This window comes from Anneissia japonica, unplaced genomic scaffold, assembly GCF_011630105.1.
Source record: "Anneissia japonica isolate Jap-2015-1 unplaced genomic scaffold, ASM1163010v1 scaffold287761_len698747_cov189, whole genome shotgun sequence".
Classification (NCBI taxonomy): Eukaryota; Metazoa; Echinodermata; class Crinoidea; order Comatulida; family Comatulidae; genus Anneissia; species Anneissia japonica.
In genome coordinates, this window is record NW_022715691.1 from 332628 (window position 1) to 352181 (window position 19554).

At 35.7% G+C, this 19554-nt stretch overlaps 1 protein-coding gene across 1 annotated transcript in view; it reads right to left on the bottom strand.

Annotated features, from left to right (window-relative positions):
- Positions 1–19554, bottom strand: part of LOC117109317 (collagen alpha-1(I) chain-like) — a gene marked incomplete in the record, with an annotated part of 62003 nt that overhangs the window by 10048 nt on the left and 32401 nt on the right. Inside the window, 16 exon segments of the mRNA XM_033251589.1 lie at positions 275–436; positions 1193–1282; positions 1624–1785; positions 4289–4390; positions 5518–5668; positions 7868–8079; positions 8754–8858; positions 10144–10312; positions 10924–11094; positions 12164–12342; positions 12785–12913; positions 13646–13822; positions 14419–14523; positions 16708–16822; positions 17169–17222; positions 18762–18860. Coding sequence (XP_033107480.1) covers positions 275–436; positions 1193–1282; positions 1624–1785; positions 4289–4390; positions 5518–5668; positions 7868–8079; positions 8754–8858; positions 10144–10312; positions 10924–11094; positions 12164–12342; positions 12785–12913; positions 13646–13822; positions 14419–14523; positions 16708–16822; positions 17169–17222; positions 18762–18860 — 2182 coding nt within the window.

Here is a 19554-nt window from a genome sequence, read left to right on the forward strand (position 1 = left end):
CTAGTCTAGGCCTAGAGTAGGATAAGGCTAGCACGACATGCGGACGTTGGTACATGTTGGTTAGTCTACAAACGTCGCCTAAAGTAATTGATTTTATCCGACAGAACGAAAGAAGGAAACTCCGCTTTTCAGTCGTCTTAGGCCCTTGTTTTTTGACAAACAATGACCTTTCAGAGGTCAAATTGCTGTCAAGAATATGAATTGGCTGCTTCGCAGCAAAAATTGAAGATGATTTGATTTTGTAATTATGAAAATAATATAAAAAGTATCATACCAGGGGGACCACTAACTCCTCTTTCTCCTCTGTCTCCTTTTTCTCCTGGACTTCCGGTAAATCCAGGCGCTCCTGGGATGCCGTTTGATCCTTTAGGCCCAACTTGACCTTTCGATCCAGGAAGACCATTATTTCCCGGCATTCCAATGTTACCCTTCGCTCCTACACAGAAACAAAACAAAGTTGTAAAAAAATCAATAAATAAAGATACACTATCTTTATTGAATATAAACTTTAAAAAAATATATATAAACAAAACATTTTATATAAAAAGAGGAAAGCAGAATATTTTATGTCAAGATAGCCGCCTATATATTAACTATTCAGGATCAATGTATTTGTCATCTGTAAAATATTTTACGTTGCAATACAATTGCAAGGGTTCACACGTAAATAAACAGAAATAATAAATAGATAATGCTATCAGGTAATAAATATCCTCCGCCAGACATCATCCACTCAAGGTTTCGGGCTTGGAAATATATCGTGATTGTAATGGCTTAAACTATTTTACAAGGTAGAACTATCCTCCATCAGTGCACCATTTCTGTATTTCTGAGTTGCAGTTTAACTAGAATAAAGGTTAAGGGTTAAAGGTTGATTAGCAAATTAAAACAAATCCCCTTAATAATTAACACGGAATTAATTATCTACATTCAGTGTATGAGCTTTGAAAAGGTTTTTTCTTCTTCTTAGTATAGCAGGCTTGATGTTACATTGATAATGTTGATAAACGGCCACAATATTTATTTTATTTACAAGCCACAAAATACTCTGTCAAAAATACCAGCTGAAGTGTTTGGACATGGCCAGCTGAGGACAGTCAGTATAACATGCGAACTGCCGACCATTATTTCAACAGATCAAGATTATAGAGTAGTAACCAATAAAATGAGTTTATTTCCAAGCAGCAAATACCTTTTTGTCCAGGTGGTCCGTCAGTTCCTATTCGCCCTGAAGATCCCATACTGCCCTTCAGACCAGCAGGACCGATGGAACCTTTATCACCTTTAGAATACAATTTTCAAAAACAAATTTCATTATAAAATTTTAATTATATAATAATTAAGTTTAACTTGATAATGATAGTATTAGTTGATAAATGAGGCTTGACATCACAAAAATAAATGTTAACTGTGTAATTAGCATGAGAAGGTGGCAGTATTGATAATTTAGTATAGAGAAGCCATAAGACATCTACTCATAACTTGGCAACAGCAAGTTGATTCCAGTAAATGAATATATTAAAAACTCAATTGTTTTGTCTTGGTCCCTGATGATGGTTTTGAAATGACAGTGTGAATTAACTAATAACTTGCTTAATATTCACAAAATGGTTGTATATTCACCTTTTGATCCTTGGGAGCCTTTAACACCTGGTATGCCATTTGTACCTGATCGCCCAGGGAACCCTTTCGCCCCTGGAATGCCCCGTGGTCCGGGATCTCCCTTTTGGCTACTTAGACCTGGGGCACCTGTCTCACCCTTTTGTCCTGGTGCACCTTGAGCTCCTGTTAAAGATAATATTAGATTTATACAGTTCACTATAAATGAAAATGAAGTTCAAAATTGTTCCTTTATTATATTTTTATAGTCATTCTACTTTTGAAGAAATCACGACAAAAGTTCTGCTCAAGATGTTTTAAATAAAAAAAAATAATAATAATAATTATAAAGTAATACACATTATGGGACTTAACGAAAGCGTAATCATTAATTGATTGTGATATAGTTCATTTCACAATGTAATTGATAATTTTACTATGTAATTAATAAATTTCTTAGTGTAAATAATCAAATAATATTTAATTACCTATTAATTATGCACATGAAGAAGTAATTCCATACCAAATTTTATACATTTTATTTATCTGTCAATTGCATCATGCAATACTTTAAGAATATTAGGTCCTAATGGGAAACCCAAGATGCAATAGCAGTAAAACCTCATTAGTTACTAAACTATAGAATACTACGCAAATGTCGTCACAACACAAAGTGGCGCCCTTTGTTGTCAACCAGGCGTTAATAAGCTGTCATTACGCCTGAATGATTTCATAATCCTAATGGTTTGGAATAGGCTTTCTGGAATACGCATTTTAAAACCTAATAATTTACCATCAAAATGTACTAAAAACACAAAGGCTCAGATTATACTAGTTATCGAACACATATTTAATCATCAATTAAAATTTACAAAAGAAAAATTAAGATACAACATCATAATAATTACATTAAAAATTAGGATCAATGGTTTGTCAGTGGAGACAATGGATCGGGTTGAGCAAATTTTTGGTCCCCGATAGCATTGGAATAGTATCACATAGTATCGTGACGCAACAACGCACTACTCTATAATCTGGGGTAGAAATCAGTATGTTTTTCTCAATCATATAACATTACTGTGCTTTATTTATTTCACAATGGAGTTGAGTATTCATGATGTATATTAACATATTTACCTCTTGAATACATTGAAGTACTTAATATAATTGTTATATATTGTATTGTATTGTACTTAATATATTGTTATAGTAAATAACCTATTTCATAATGTAAATAATTCATTCATAAAATTTATGAAATGAATTATTATGAATTTATGAAATGAATATTTGATGTTATTTCACATTGTAACTTATTTTTCAATGTAATACAATTATATGATGTAAATTGGTACAGGTATAGGCATGCATAATGTGCCTCTTCCATGAGGTTATAAAGTGCAATTCTTTTCCCTGGTCACTGTTGCTGCTGGTAATCAGTGCTGGAGCAGGCAACCCCACCAGGTACCCATTTATACTCCTGGGTGGAGAGAAGCAATGCAGATAAAGTGCCTTGCTCAAGGACACAAGTGAAATCCACAGCGAAGGATTGAAATCCCTACCTCAAGGTTGGGAAACCAAATTGTTCCCCTAAAGGGCACATCACATAAATTTGTCACAAAAAATGATTCAACAAAGGAAAACAATTTCAGGCTAAGAGTGACTAAGTTGCCGCACAGGCATATGTTGAGTAGAATGAGCTTCCTAAAATATTGGGAGCTCCAAAAAATGTCCTAGAAATCAGCAAGTTTCTTTCACTGTAAATCAAGAGACTCGTATCTAATTGATCTCAAAATCTCAACAAAATGGTAATACTACACATCTTTTTGTTAGCTAATGAAAAATTTAAAGGCCATTACTCAAAATCATCTTAATCCTGACTCCTGGTATGCTGTACTTTCACTCCACAATAACTAAGGATTGTAAGTTCAATTTCAATGAATGACCCTCATTTTAGAGCTTGCACATACACAAGTATATGAAAATACCAATAACTAAATTTAAATTTTTGCTACAACTTACAGTAGCCATTTTTCCACAACATGGCCCATTTTTGTAAATCTGGTAGAATAATTCACCCTAAAGTAAAGATTAATCGGTTTAAAAATTCATTCATTAAATCAGCATTCAGACTCTTTAACATGCAATTTAATGAGTAAACCATGATCCCTTTCCCCTACAACTCAGTAATCCTTGTAATATTAGGATTTGGTTGACAGTTTTAATAACTTTTAGCATCTTGTATTTTTAAAATTTTACAGTTTTTGTTGTGAAACTTGTATGTATTTAATTATATTTCTATATTGTTCTACCAATATGATTAAGGAACCATATCTCATAGCTGTATTTTATACCATTGTGACAATAAACTTTTCATTGTATCGTATCGTATTTATATTTTTATATGAATATGTACATCCGAAATAAAAGTTGATTAATAGTTTTCTTTATTTATTTATTTCATTCACACACTTAAAACATATACATATAAAAAAAAAAACATTAGGGTTAGGCAGACAAATAATACATTCTTAAATTTATTCAATTTACAAAAGGCCAACATTCAAAAGTAAAAAAAAATAATTGGGAGTAATAAAACAAAAATAAATTACAAAAATATTTATTGATTGATTAATTTGATCTCATGAAAAATGACGATTTTAAAAAATGAAAGGCTATCGTGACCTACCATCGTCCCCTTTAATTCCTCGTATGCCTGTCAAACCTCTATCTCCTGGTATACTTTCGCCAGGTGCACCATCAACGCAAATGCTAACTTCACCTTTTTCACCTGTAAAATGGAAATAAACATGAGTACAACCGTGCAGTAAAGACGGACACTCACTGTATCGCATGATGTTCGTAAGGCAAGTCTCTGGGAGTCTAGACGACGTGACCACATCTGCTCATTGTGGCTGGCAGTCTTAACAGACCATCATTAAAAACGATCCGTTGCGCGTCAGCTAACGAACGTCAGGTACAATGAATGCCCGGCTTTAGCCAAAATTAGCATTATTTAATCGCTGTCATCATTGTCATTATTATTATTATCAGAATGATGATATCAACATCACCATCCTTATCCTCATTATGTTAGTGAGGTCGTCATAAACACTACCAAGGGTCTCGCGCGAGTTGCAGGAGTTTCACAGAAATCGAGACAGCTAAAATCTCCCGGAAATAAATTCATATTCTGCAAATTCATTATATTTACATTTACTACTGTATTATTTTAATTGTCCCCAAGTGAGGTGGACTAATAAAAAAAAAAAATTAAAAAAAAAAATAAAATTAATTTAAAAAAAAAAATAAATAAAATAAAATAAACTGAAATAAAATAAAATAAAATAAAAATAAAATAAAATTAGATGTGTTATGGAAGCTCATTTAACCAGATCTTCTGGAAGTAGCCTCTTTTAACTTGGGTCCCCTGATATTAACAATATTGCCTTCAAATTCATCTTTAACATCATAGGGTTCACTGCAAAATTTGACATAAGAGAGTATGAAACAGAACCACGAAATAAATGGTACAAACCATTGTGATTCAATATTTGAACTTTATTTGTTCATATTTCCTGAAGATTAAAGATTATATTAAAAAATGGCTTGTGTTAAACAACATGAATGTTATAATTTACAGTATGTTCCCCCACCATTACAATATACATTGTTCAGAATGCACAAATTCTGGTGGACTACTACTGAGGAAGAATAATATCTACTGAACATTGGTATATCTAGGAGTGTTGAAATGGGGCATGTTAGGGAGGAGAGATGGTGGAATGAGGTGGGGGGAGGGAGGGCTCGTTGATTCAGTGAGGGAGCACTACCTCACTATATAAGGTGATATGAGGTGATTTATATCTACACCTCCCCACCCCCTAGATACCTGACTGCTAATAAAGCATTACATACCTTTGATAGATCTACCAGGTATTCCATTAATACCAGGTGCGCCAGCTTCTCCTGTCGGACCCTGTTCTCCCCTCAATCCAGGGGCACCAGGTTGCCCTTGAAATCCCTTTGGTCCCTCTGGCCCAGGTGGACCTTCGTTTCCTTTAGCTCCCTAAAAAAAGAAGGCAGATAGATATATGTAAGTGAAACCACCTTGTGATTAAACCAGTAAACAAATATTCAGCAAACATTTGATTGCTCACAAAACGTAATTTTCAATGAGACTAACTATTATTTAAAATGATGGGTCATTTACTGGAATGAACTTACATTTCACAAAATTCTTTCTGTGTATTAAAGTATACAATACTGTCACATTCTTATGCTAATTACTCAGTTTAACATTTAGCGACAGCAGGCTGGTTTTGGAATGACAAGTCTCATGTAGAAGTTGAGGAACCATGTATATGTGCTACATTGTATACCTATTGAAACCTTAATAGAAACGGATTAAATTGGATTGGATTTAATTGGTGTAAACACCAAGGACAGCCCATGAAAGAAGAAGACTTATTTCCAGTGGGGTCCTTCTGGTGGTGATTGGGCAGTACACCGGGAGACAATCCCCTACTCTTTTCCGAAGAGTGTACTACGTTCTTTATAAACGTGCACATGGGCCATCAATGCACACGGGACCAACGGCTTAAACGTCTCATCCAAAAGAATGTGCGCTATTATAACTTGTATTTCAGCCCTCTAGCTGAAATACAAGGAGAGGCAGCGATGGGAATTGAACCGGGGACCTAGAGATCTCCACGGTTCAGCGCACACACACAGTGGCTACCACCAGATTAGCCGACTGAGCTAAGCTGCTCTCTCACAAACAAAATACAGAGCAGATACATTTTTGCTAATTCAAGCCCTCAAAATTACGCCGGCATTCGGCAATGCCGACGGCGTCTAGCCGCCAAACGCAGACGTAAAAATCGCCGACGTGAAGATTTTGGGCCTAGCCCAAGTTAACCCAGGCCTACGCTGGTACTGGCAGTACAATGGTGGTAGACTCGGTATGATCACCGTGAACACAATATTAAATTTATTCTTAATGAAAGCAAGTTATTTAATGTCTTTTATGTTGTATTATGAGCAAAATGTAAATAAAATCAAACTAGATTGTGTGTTTCATTCTTTTATATTGTTTTTACATGCATTTTCGGTCTGACATTCTTCATGTAAACTCCTAAAACTCTACCTGCTAATTGGTTAATTTGTTTCATGGGGTCATGGATGGGCAAACATGTGCTTGGCTGTGATGATGTCAGATCGCCCACGGCTTGCAGATAGGAACAAGCTCAGTGTAAATCGATTAATTTTTAATTAAACAGATTTATTAAAATAAATAAGGTTTTGTTTTACAGTCAAATCTAAATAAATCTGCAAAATGTAAATTTCATTCTCTAAAAATTTCCTCCGTAATTAGCAACATGCTTTTGAGGAATGAGTGAAAATTCTGTGCATTTGTAATTTACACTGATGAATCTACTACAACATCCAACAAATCCGAATTAAACGTCTACTGAAAAAGAGTCAGCTGTCGTAGAAACTTGCTTTGAGTTCCGTCTTCATTTCAGGTTGGTTGCGATCGATTTTTAAAGGATTAGGCCAGAAGGCGATAATTCCCTTTATAAACAATGGAAAGCATAACTTTCACTTTATCTAACATTAAAGTTTAGGCCTACTGGTGTGTCGTTTTAATAAATAGATAACTTCTATGGCAACAATATTGGGACTGACCTAGCTATACGACGGCTCATTCACAGGATGGTGTGTGCTAGGCCTGTTAATTAACAGACAGCGATGATTATTGCGTTATTTTCGTCTGGAAAAAGTTGATTTTTATTAAATTTATGTTCCAGACCAAATAAAATGTCCGGAATTCAGAATAAAGAGATCCGGTTTTCAGAAGTATTTTATTAAAGGAAGAATAGGAATGGTTTTGGTTTGGTTTAGTATGAAATTCTGCTTTCTGGGCAATCAGAGATTCCACCGTATGTTTTTTTTTTTTTTTTAGTGTTTCATTTTATTCATCATCATAACATTAATACTGTTCAACATTTTATCAACAATTAGTACGTAGGCTAGGCTTTTCAGCTTGATTGGGTGACTTGAAAAGACATCTATCACTGCTATAACAGGTCAGCATGGGTTGATTTCAGAGCTGTAGCTGAAACTAAAAACTGTCGACGTTATAACCAGCGTCAATTTTATAGCGCCGGCGATTTAAAATTTTTTTTTGCCGACATACTTTTTCCTAATTTTGAGGGCTGTAATGATTGTATCCAAAAATGAATTTGATTTTACGAATACCCACCTTTGATCCCTTATCTCCAAAGCGTCCATTTTCACCTGGACTTCCCATTGGCCCTGGACTGCCAGGCACACCTCTCTCACCTTGTGGACCTTGGCCACCCTTAAGACCTATTGGTCCTATAGTAGATGCACCTGGGTTTCCACGTGGGCCAGCTGGTCCCCTGTCACCTGGTAAACCGATATCACCTTTTTCACCTTGGTTACCACGAAGCCCTGAAAAAATATTTGGAATATACCAAATTAGATAATAAACAGTTGGGTAACCCATCCAATCAAAGTGGCGGAATGTTCGACATAGTGATGTAAGAAAGTATGCTGTAATAAAGCTTAAAACATGCTTCATGTATGGTATACCTTTTGACATAAGGTAACTTATCAAAAACAATTGTTGAAGTGTTCCTAAAAGTACAATCTTCAATTTTTGTTACTAAATGTGCATTCACGTGTAAAACACAAGCGACCGCTCACCGGTCCGCGCATTCCTCCACGCTTATTTTGGGTTTTTTGGAAGAGCTAATAAGATAGAAATTTAATTATTATTTAGAATGTTCACTTGTACCAAATTAAAATATTTTAAAATTGAAACAAATTTTTTTTTTTAAATTTGGAAAAAAATTTAATACCAAGTGGCAATTCAAACTCACAACCTTAAGTTCTTTAGAACACATACTTAAGTGGCCGCGCCATCCATGTGATGCGCCCTACTAGTGGTAATGGCAGTAATGTACAGTCCTTGCTAAAACCCCTGTTTCTTTTTGTAAGTGTAGGGGAACCCTGGGGTCCAACTTAAAATAAGCAACTTCAAGCACTTCTAGTAAATTTTTTTTTTATATGAAACCTACTTTTTTCAATTCCAAATCAACAGAACGGAAGCCTGGTATTTTTACCTTGTGGTCCTCGTGCTCCTTCTTCTCCTTTGTTGCCAGGGGGCCCTCGATCACCCTTCTGGCCAGCAATACATCCTTTTACAACTACACGTTCACCAGGGAATCCTAACAGAATACAACAGAAAGTAACTTATTAGTACAAAAAATGAGAGGAAATTTACAAAAACACACTAATTATCTGATACGCGACATGGATTTTCCTGTTTCTATATATAATGCTGTGCTGATCAATTCATGGTAGGCCTTTGTCACTGGGGGAGCTCGAACTTCTTGCTATCGAGGTGAGCATCATATCGCTAGACATAGAAAGCTGTATTATATATGCACCGATCTAGCCTCCACATACTTATTCTCATACTGTACAACTGATTATTGCTCTCATAGCTTGTACGAGGCAGCTGAGAAACAATAGTAACTAAAGGCCCTTTCACACAGAGCTGCAATATTGTGGTAAGCACGCCAGCATGGGTTTCTGTCAAGAAGGGTCAATACGCCAATATGCCGGCTTACTATAGGCCTGCTTGCACTCTAGTGATATTGTCACAATATTGTGGTAACGGTTACTGGTTTGCTCTGTCTGAAAGGCTCTACTCAATATTGCGGCAATCAAGCAGGCGTGTGCATTTATGCATAAACAAACAAGGTTAAAGTTGAAAACAACTGCGCAGTGGTATATAAAACCACCAATATTATGCCATTCTCTAAGATATTTTCCGACAGAAAAGCGCAAGATTACTGCAATATTGCGGCACTTTGGGAAAGTGTATAGACTGACTATTATGCTGGCATGCTTACTGCAATATTGCGGCAACGTCTATCTGAAAGGGGCTTAAGATTCAGATTCAGTTTGTTGCATATCACCATATACACAGTACAAATAAAGAATAATAGTATTTAAATATATGAGGCTATGCCATCCAAAAACCAGTGTACTGTCGCTAGATGTTAAACTGAGTAATTAGTATAAGAATGTGGGAGTATTGTATATTTAGTATAGTAAAGAGATAATCCATAATACTTTTACTCATAATTTTGGCAATAGTAGGTCGATACCAATAAATGACCTATCATTTTGAAACTTATAGTGTGGAGAATATGAATAATAATATATTAAAATAGTCAATTTTCTTGTCTTGGTCACCGATGCTGGTTATATCATGGCAAGTTCCATGTTATAATTGTATGAAGCTTGAAAAAGACTCACATCAATCTCAGAGGGCAAACCTGTGAGCTTACAATCATATATAATAAGAAACATAAAAAAAAGACAAATAAAAAGCCAATTAAAATAAGAAAAACTGACAATGAACACGTTAACAGTAAGAATGTGTCGGTATACTAGTGGTGGCTGCAGTAATATAGTACTTTCATTGCTGAATAAAGTTGTTACCTCTATCACCCTTTTGTCCTAAAGATCCCTTTACACCTGATTCTCCTTTCTGTCCCTGGTCTCCAAAACCTTGATCTCCTGCTATACCTGGGGGCCCAACTCTTCCTGTTAATCCTGGTGGTCCTGTACTTCCTTGAGGTCCCATATCACCTTTACTACCTTTTTCACCCTTTAAAATGAATAAATTAATTTATTAACTTTATTAAATTAGACAATAAATATAGCAAATTCAGAGGCAACATATATTGTAAACATATTCTAATGAAAATGTGTCATAAATTTGTTTTATTTTTAAATACCCTCAAAAAACAAACTTTTGTGAAGATTGTGATTTACCACTGCAACGTTAATTATTTTGTAAACCAAACCCTGTGAGCTAAACCAATATTGAGACTTAAAATATAACAATACTGTTTGTTTTAATTCATTAGGCCCCTACCATGTCCCTCTACTCTATTTAAAGCTCAAAATTATTCCCAATACTCTACAGTAAATTATACAATACCATGAAGGATTAAGTTTGATTTCTTTGGTGCGACTCACACCAAGTATAACCAATGAAAGTCATAAGACTTTCCAGTGGTATCCTTCTGGCAGTGAATTGAGCAGTACATGGGGAGACAATCCCTTACTCTTTCGCCAAGAGTATACTGTGTTCTAACAATTTAAAGTATCAAATTTATTAACTAAACCTCAAAAAGTGGCATTTTATGCTATCAGGCAATTATTTCCGATTCCTCTTGAGAAAAAAAAAACAAAAATGGACTTAAGTTATCTTACTTGTAGAAATTGATTTGGTGCCTCTCCTGGTAATCCCTTTTCACCCTTTTGACCATCACTACCCTTCATCCCCCTATTTCCTGCAGGACCTGGTTTTCCCAGTTCCCCTTTTGCTCCTGTACGACCGCGACTTCCAACTGCTCCTGCTGCCCCTTGAGGACCTACATCACCCTATATATAACATAGGTAGGTAAAGAAAAAAATTACACAATTATTTTCAATCTAATTAGGAAATAGAAGGTGCAAACAGTAGATGGAAATAGAAGGCAGGTGTATATTAATACCTGAGCATAGGTCTTGGTCTGAATCTTGATGAGGTCGAAGCATGTTTTTTCTCAAAAATATATTATCACTAATAAATTATTAATATAGATGTGCTCATAAATTATTTATCTCATATATAATTATACATATTTTTTATTTGAAAAAAAAAATTACTTTATTTATTAATTTCAGCATGGAACAAGATAATCTGAGATTACAAACCTTCACCTTGTTGCGCCATATTTATGTACTAAAAAAATAATAGCATGTGGTCAATCCGCCAAACAAGACCTAGCATTATAGGCCTTGTGTGGCAAGACTATTTGTCTGGACAGAATTTGACTTATGGTTGATCCGCTCGAGTTGGCCAGCGGTTGATCCGCTCAAGTCGGCTCGGCCTAGCCAAACAACTAAGTCAGCTCTGTCTGTTGCGGCCGAAAAAATATATAAATAACATTCTAAAATCTGTATATTACTTCCAATCAGCATCAAATTCAAGGACTGGGATACATGTATTAAAGTCAATGTGTGAAAGTAGTAAGTAAAAAGTTAATCGGTCCAGTGAAGGACACACAGATGCATGCTATTGCAATACTCTTCCTTCAGGGAGGCGAGGGTAATGATATGCAATTCTGATTCTGAGGCTTAAGTTGGGCAATCACTGTGTCCGACGAAATGCCACGACAATCCATTCAGCCTGCCACTGACAATCCGCAGATGGCGTCGCGTTGTCTCTCATTCACAGGGAACGGAGTTGTATTAGTACGACACAGTGAGTGACCAGTTTAGGAAATACAGCAATTTGTTTCTTAGAAAAACCAATTGGGTGTCTCTGAGGATTAATTCCTTGGGAGTAAAAGGCTCCGCTACATCAATTAATGACACAACAAATCAATCAATCAATTAATAAATAATAAAAATCAAACAATTAAACTGTAATCAATCAATTCAATTAATCATTAAATGCAATGCTTACTTTACTTCCAGTAGCTCCATTACGGCCAGCAGGTCCAGGATCTCCTCTTGGCCCCATGTCTCCTGCTTCTCCCTTTGCTCCAGGAGGACCCACTCTTCCCTGAGGGCCTTGTATACCATCACTGCCCTTGGGACCTGGATTTCCAGGACTGCATCCGCCGCATGGTTCTCCCTTTAGACCTGCCAAAATAAATTCAGTAATTTCCACCTTATGTAAAATATTGTCATATCCTTATGCCTAAATAATGAGATTAATATATAAATAAATACTAAGTAAGTGGTGGATCCAAAAATTCAAAATTGAGGGGGACTGGGTTGTGAATTTTGCAAGTGGGGGTCTAGACTACCTCAGCCTGTACAAAATCCTGACTTTGGCACCTAAATTTGAATGCAATTTTTTTTTTATCAACATTCTATTTAAAGTAAATAAAAACACCCCGAGGCATTCAATAAAAATAACAACCGTCTTTAATTAAATTTTTTTTATTTTTTAAATTGGGGGAAGGGTTCTGGGCCTCATTGAACCTGCCTCTGCTATTCAATCAAAAACACCTCACCACATATTCCCATAATGATAAAATTTTGCAGAGCGAGATGTAAATTTTTGAAATTCGATACAAACCTTCTGAACCTTTGCTTCCATCTTGTCCTCTTACTCCAGGGTCACCAGGTTCACCTTGTGGGCCTCTGTACCCCTGGTTTCCTTTAGGCCCTACTGCTCCTGTGTAGTCACCAGGCTCACCCTTTGGTCCTAGAAAAACACAAAACCATGAGACTCATCAAAATCATTATCATCTCGTAAAGCCAAAAAACTTTCTTATCAAAATACAATTAGCTGACTTTTACAATCATTATTATTACTCAACATCATATAATAATTGCATTATTTTGTTCCCCTGTACTTTTGTTATGTTTTGTGTGTGTTTGTCTGTTTTCTTTGTGTTTATTTTTGGAAATTATTATTGCATAATTATTTTGATATTATTCAGGGCACACTCGCTACAAGTGTCATGTGAAAATTCTTTTTTTTTTCTTGACTTGGCATTCCTTTTAGAGCACTGCCCTCTTCCATTTAATAAAATCTCTGCATTTCAACATTTCGTATAGATCTTTTTAAATTTTTAACATCTTGAAGAAATCAATGTTTATTTGAATTTTTACCATGATTGTCACTGTCCTCATCCCAAGCCTGGCACTCACTCTGTCGTAAGACGATTAACTCCGCGCCCTGCGAGCGGTAGACGGCGCAAAGCTGTTTGCTGATTGTCAGGGTCAGTCTGAATGGGATCATCATTAAAAATGACCTGTTACATCGTCGCTTTCTTCATTGAATCGCGTTGGCCGATGACCGGCAGGTCCCCGGGTTTAGCCACTGTTATCATTATTAGTAGTCATCATTGTTATCTTAGATAAAAGGTTGGCGTATTTATCATTCAAGACCAAAGTTGTCAAACATGATCATGGTTACTATAAATACACATACCAATATCTCCCGATGGTCCTCTGGGTCCTCTTGGACCAGGGTTTCCAGGTTGGCCAATAGCTCCATCCATACCTTTGTCTCCTTTCATGGATATGCCAGGAACTCCTGGATTACCTCTATCACCTGGAAATCCTTTGTCTCCAATTGGTCCTGGCATACCATCCATTCCATCAAGACCTAGCATAAAACAACAATTTGGAATGAAGGTTAATCAATTCAAATCACTTGAATATATTATGACACTAGGTAATATAAAAATGATACCAAAATCCTGGCATACCATCCATTCCATCAAGACCTAGCATAAAACAACAATTTGGAATGAAGGTTAATCAATTCAAATCACTTGAATATATTATGACACTAGGTAATCTAAAAATGATACCAAAAATATTATTACAACAATTAATCTGAAAATGGTGCCGTAGAAACTAGCAGTGGATACTGTAAAGTCAACTACAAATCCTCTTCTTGGATTGAACTCGAATTTGACATGCCCAGAATTACTTGAGATTACTTGTTTAAAACTCCACATACACACATTACACTAAATATATCAAGGCAATACAATGCTTCCTCTGCTGCTATGCATAGGAACCAAATATTACTCTTTAAAAACCACATGTTGTTGAAAATGTAATTAACATGGAATTGGCTGTTATACACCTACATTACATGGATATCACATATAAATACAAGAATTTCTGTCTAAATATTGTTGGTCGTTTCTATTTTAAAAACTATTAACTATTAATATACATCTGTTTACTGACCTGGCCGTCCAGGCTCTCCCTTTTGTCCAACACCAATTAGGCCTGGCTCTCCCTTTTGACCGGGATCACCCCTAGGTCCAACATTTCCAATAGCTCCAGGTAGACCTTTTTAAAGACATTATTGAATATAAATAATATTGAGTAATGAATAAATCACTAAAACATAAAGAAAAGAAACATAAGCATCAATAATACAGTAGCCCACTCGCTTAAAGAAAGTGAAAGCTTCATTACACTGTTGCCCAGTGGATGCTGACAGTAACATTAAACATGAAGAAAAGAAAGAAATGTGAGCATTAATGATACAGTAGCCCGCTCTGCATTACTCGCTTAAAGAAAGCGAAAGTTTCATTACACGACGCTAGCACAGACTGTTGCCCAATGGACGCTGACATTTCATCCATATATCCGACAGTTAAGTCGGATATATATGCAATCCATTTAAAATTACTTTTAGGCAACTAATCCATTTCATCCATATATCCGACAGTTAATTCGGATATATATGCAATCCATTTAAAATTACTTTTAGGCAACTATAATGTTTACAAAAAGTTTCTGTAATGATTATTTGCCGAGTAATTATTCCATTCATTCACCGAGTGGTAAACAGAAAATTCATAGGCTTCTTTGAGGCCCTTCATGTCGGCGGAGGTGCCCCACTAATTTACTTTCTTGGTCTAGTGCGCTTGCACTTGCAACACCGAGGAGATAAGAGGAAAATTACTTTAATAATTGACTTAAAATGCTTATTTTTTTTTTGTTGATTCCTAATATATATAACTACGCCATATGTGAATTTCATCCATGTAGCTTTCGCATATTTGGCACAACAAAATAAAAGATAATCAGTATCCTGATTATCCGGCCACCCGGAACCCATCCCCAGGGACAGGAGGGGCAGAAACCGGAGGATCCGAAACCGCCGAAGCGGCCCGCATTCCGGCGAAAACCTCCAGAGCCACCCGGCCAACCTGCTCCGAAATCAACGAAACCACACCGGATCCAGCGGAGGGGAAGGACCCGCCGAACGCGAAGCCGACGAATCCTCCAGCGGTGGAGGCGAGTCATCCGGCGCCGCAACAACCCCTGACGCAGCCGGCAGCAAACCCTGAGATCGAGTGGCAGCCTGAGCTGCCCAATCTAGAGCCGCTGCAAACTTAGTCGGGGGCCAGCGCGCACAAATCTCGCAAGGCTCAGCCTTGCTACACGAGCGACACAACGGGCACTCCGAGTGCCGGTCGAGCTTAACACTCAGTTTAGGGCCACCACACGCCGAGCACAAAGACTTGCGAGCGGACATGCCAATCGAGACTACAATAAACAAAGGATATCTTGTCAAGTTGAAAATAAATCCAAGGCAAAATAAGAACAGAATAGCTTGAAAAGACTGCTAGTAATTTCAAAGGCTGGGTGTATCCAACTTCGAACAACGTCGAAAAGGGAATGAGGACGTTTGTTAGGGAGACGGTTCGCACGTGGCGCCTTGGGCCGGACTGTTCCATTTTTTTTTCGAAGGGGTGTTCCGTTTTGGGAACAATGGCAATTAGTCAGTTATCCAGGTAAGTATTCACAAAATAGACTAAAAGATAATCAGTATCCTGATTTCTTGGGTATTTGTCCTATACTTGGCAATGGCGAATCTTTTGCCTACAAGTGGAGTGCACCGCCAGCAACTGGCCAGATGTATGTAAACACCGAAATGGTTTAACAATAATGGCGCGAGATTTAGCGATCATACAATGTAGGCGAGAGGAAAATTATGGGGGATAATTTCTTGTTTACTTTTTAAATTTAACACAAAACTGATGCTTGCTTAATTTAGATATTAATATTAACATAAATTTGCCGGTGTTGTTTAATTAAAATATACATGTAAACTACCGTCCAAGTTATTCGCACGGTATTGACAACCCTATATATACATGTAGCTAGTTTAGTAACCTTTGTTAGGGATGTAGTCATGTTTGACCTGAGGTCAGAGCTCTGGGTCTCTGATGGCGGAATCTACAATGTAAGATATCTGATCTATTGCAGTTTCCAGTATACCAGTACAGGTGGAAATGTTTCATTGTAGCACTGTAGCTACCATCCTCACAGAGCTCTAGGTCTTTGATGGTAGAATCTACATTGAAAGATCTTTGATTAATTGTATGTAGTTTCCAGTATACTAGCAGAGGTGGAGATGTTTCATTGTAATTACCATCCTCAAAGAGCTGTACCAGTCTGTGGTAATGGAACCATTTAATGCAACATTCGATTATAATTAAAATATGAAATGAAATATACCTCTTATTCCTTCGTCTCCAGGCTGCCCCGGAAATCCAGCTTCTCCTTCACGCCCCTGTGGTCCCCTTTCACCTTTCTCAGCCTTGTAGCTGGCGTTCACAACAATTACTTCTCCCTTTGTTTTCATATCAATATATAAATTTTTAGCAATAAAATAATAGCATTATTGAATGTTCTATAGAGTCAATGCTACTAGAAATGGTATTATGTCCAATATATATTTTTAGTTTTTGTGTTGAGAAAGACCTTCCTATCCTATTGATCAATTTTTTGTTAAGTTTAACGTAAATTAATTTTAACATTCCTATTGCTTTTTCATTGTACCTGCAGTAGTCTATTTTGGAGTTGCAAGCTTTCCACCGTTGAATGATAACTAAATAATTATTAAGTTAAAACAATCAAAATTTCGATCAGTTATAAATTATATATTTCAAATTTATGTGTATAAAATAATTACTTACCGGGGGTCCTTGAAAACCTATACGCCCTCTATCTCCTTTTTGTCCTTTTTCCCCCTTCAAAAAAAAAAAAAAACAAGTAACACATTATGTTAATGGCTCACATTTTTTATCTTGCACCCTGTATTACAAATCTATCAATAAATATAGACAATATTCACTCAATATTATATTAATTAAATGATTATTGTCCAATACAATAAGTCAATTACATAAGATATTTACTTTTAAATTAAACTGAGGTTTCTGCTTGGTTAATTTCAAGATTCAATATCATTTGTTTGTTTGTTTATTTGATTTTCCACACACATCAAATCATATACAATATAGACAAAATAACTTAAATAAGATTAAAACAAACATGGGTGTGGATGGAGGTCAAATAAGTTCACAGAACTTTAAGGCCGACCTCCATTTACAACATTATAATTAAAAAAAATATATTTAAAATACATACTGATAAAAATAGGAATAAATTAGTAAATAAATACATAAATCAATAAATAAATAAATAAAAGTAGACATATACTATATGGAATGGAATACAATGCAACCAGGCGATTGCACATGTCTGGCAATTACTCACCATAATATGTAAAGAGCAGAGACTTATTTAGATTAGATTTAAAATTTGCAATGAATGGTTTGTGATCGAGAGAATTCCAAAGTTTTTGACCAGTATATAAAGCTGAATTGCATCAAAGATTTGTTGTGAAAGTTTCAGTTAAGTAATTATCTGCATGTCTAGTGTTCAATGCATGACTGTCAGATGATTTAACAAATAAAGAAGAAATATGAGAGTGAATAATTAAATTGTGAATACGATACATAAATAGAGCCATTTGAAGTTTATCAATATTGTAGATGTTCAGAACATCAAACTTATAAACAAAGATTTGGTGTGAGATAGAAATGATGAACAATCACAAATTCTTAAGGCTCTCTTTAACAATTTGAACAGGTGATCAATATGTGTAGATTCAAGGCTTGTCCATGGACGTAAGGTTTAAAATTTATCGATAGCTACGGCCAAAATTAAATTACAATATGAAATATACGGTAAATCTAAGGTATTATACAAGGTTATATAAGTAAGTGTGTATTTGTGTTTATTCATAAGGCCAGTTTTGTGATATATGATCATTAATAGAAGCTTTTATTTTATAACTGATCAGAACATAGTTTGTTTTTGAAAAATTATGAGAGAGCTTGTTTAATTTAAACCAATTTGTAACTTTAATAAGCTCATCATTAACAGTTCTAAATAATGACTTTTTGTTATGCGAGTAAAAAATATTTGTCATCTGCAAAAAAAATAAAATATAAAAATTTGGATGCGTTGGGTATGTCATTAACATAAATCAGGAACAATAATGGTTCCAATTTGGACCCCCTGTGGTACACCAGAGGTAGTTTTTGTTGTGGAATTGCATGAGTTGCAGTGAGTTGTTGTCTGTTGATAAGGTAGCTTTTTATTAATTGAAGTTAAAAGCTTCTGATACCATAATTTAGTTTTTTTAAAAGAATCTCATGGTTTATGTTATAAATAAATGTATGAAACAATTTGCTGCAAAAAAAATGTGGAATTCAACTTACACTGCGTCCATCACGGCCAGTCTGACCAGGCAAACCTTGCTCACCCTTTTCACCAAAATCTCCCTGCTCTCCATCTACACCTGGCTTACCCCTCTTCCCCTGGTAGAGTACAAAATATAAAATCCAAGACATATTAGGAAGGTAAGAAGCACCACAAAACAAAATGTAGATGCCTTTAAATAATTGGTACAAATAGACAGAAATTACTGTATATAATTTTTGGACAGGCTGCACATGCTAAGGCAGTGTTTTCAGAATTACAGCACTAACACAAAACTCTTAAATAATAAATTATACAACACTTCAATAATATGGTCAACTGATATGTTTTACATAGGCTGATATATACTATGGAGAATGTGATACAAAGATCACATAATTACAAGAAAGTGCTCTCCACGACTTTTGTGTAACAGATAGAAGTGTTGATGTTTAGTAAAAAGAAGCAAAAAAAGTAATCATTTTTGAGAGGGCATCCTAGTTGTTACACAATTTGCATGCAGAAATTGCGGGATGAACAATCTTTAGTTAACGATCTTTGATGTCAAAGTTGAAAAGTAATTATTTTTGCGAGAGGGCTCCCTACAATGTGTTGTTACAGAATTTGCACACTAAAATTCAGAGCGCTATCTTGTTGTTATAAGATATTTGAATGCGATGCAAGACATTGTGACTCTATATATGTTCATGTTCAGGAGTATAACCCCATCAAGAATCTGACTTGCTCCCTCACACCATCAACAGTTTTGTTTATACATTTACATATTTGTACCCTTTTAAAAAATTAGCCAGC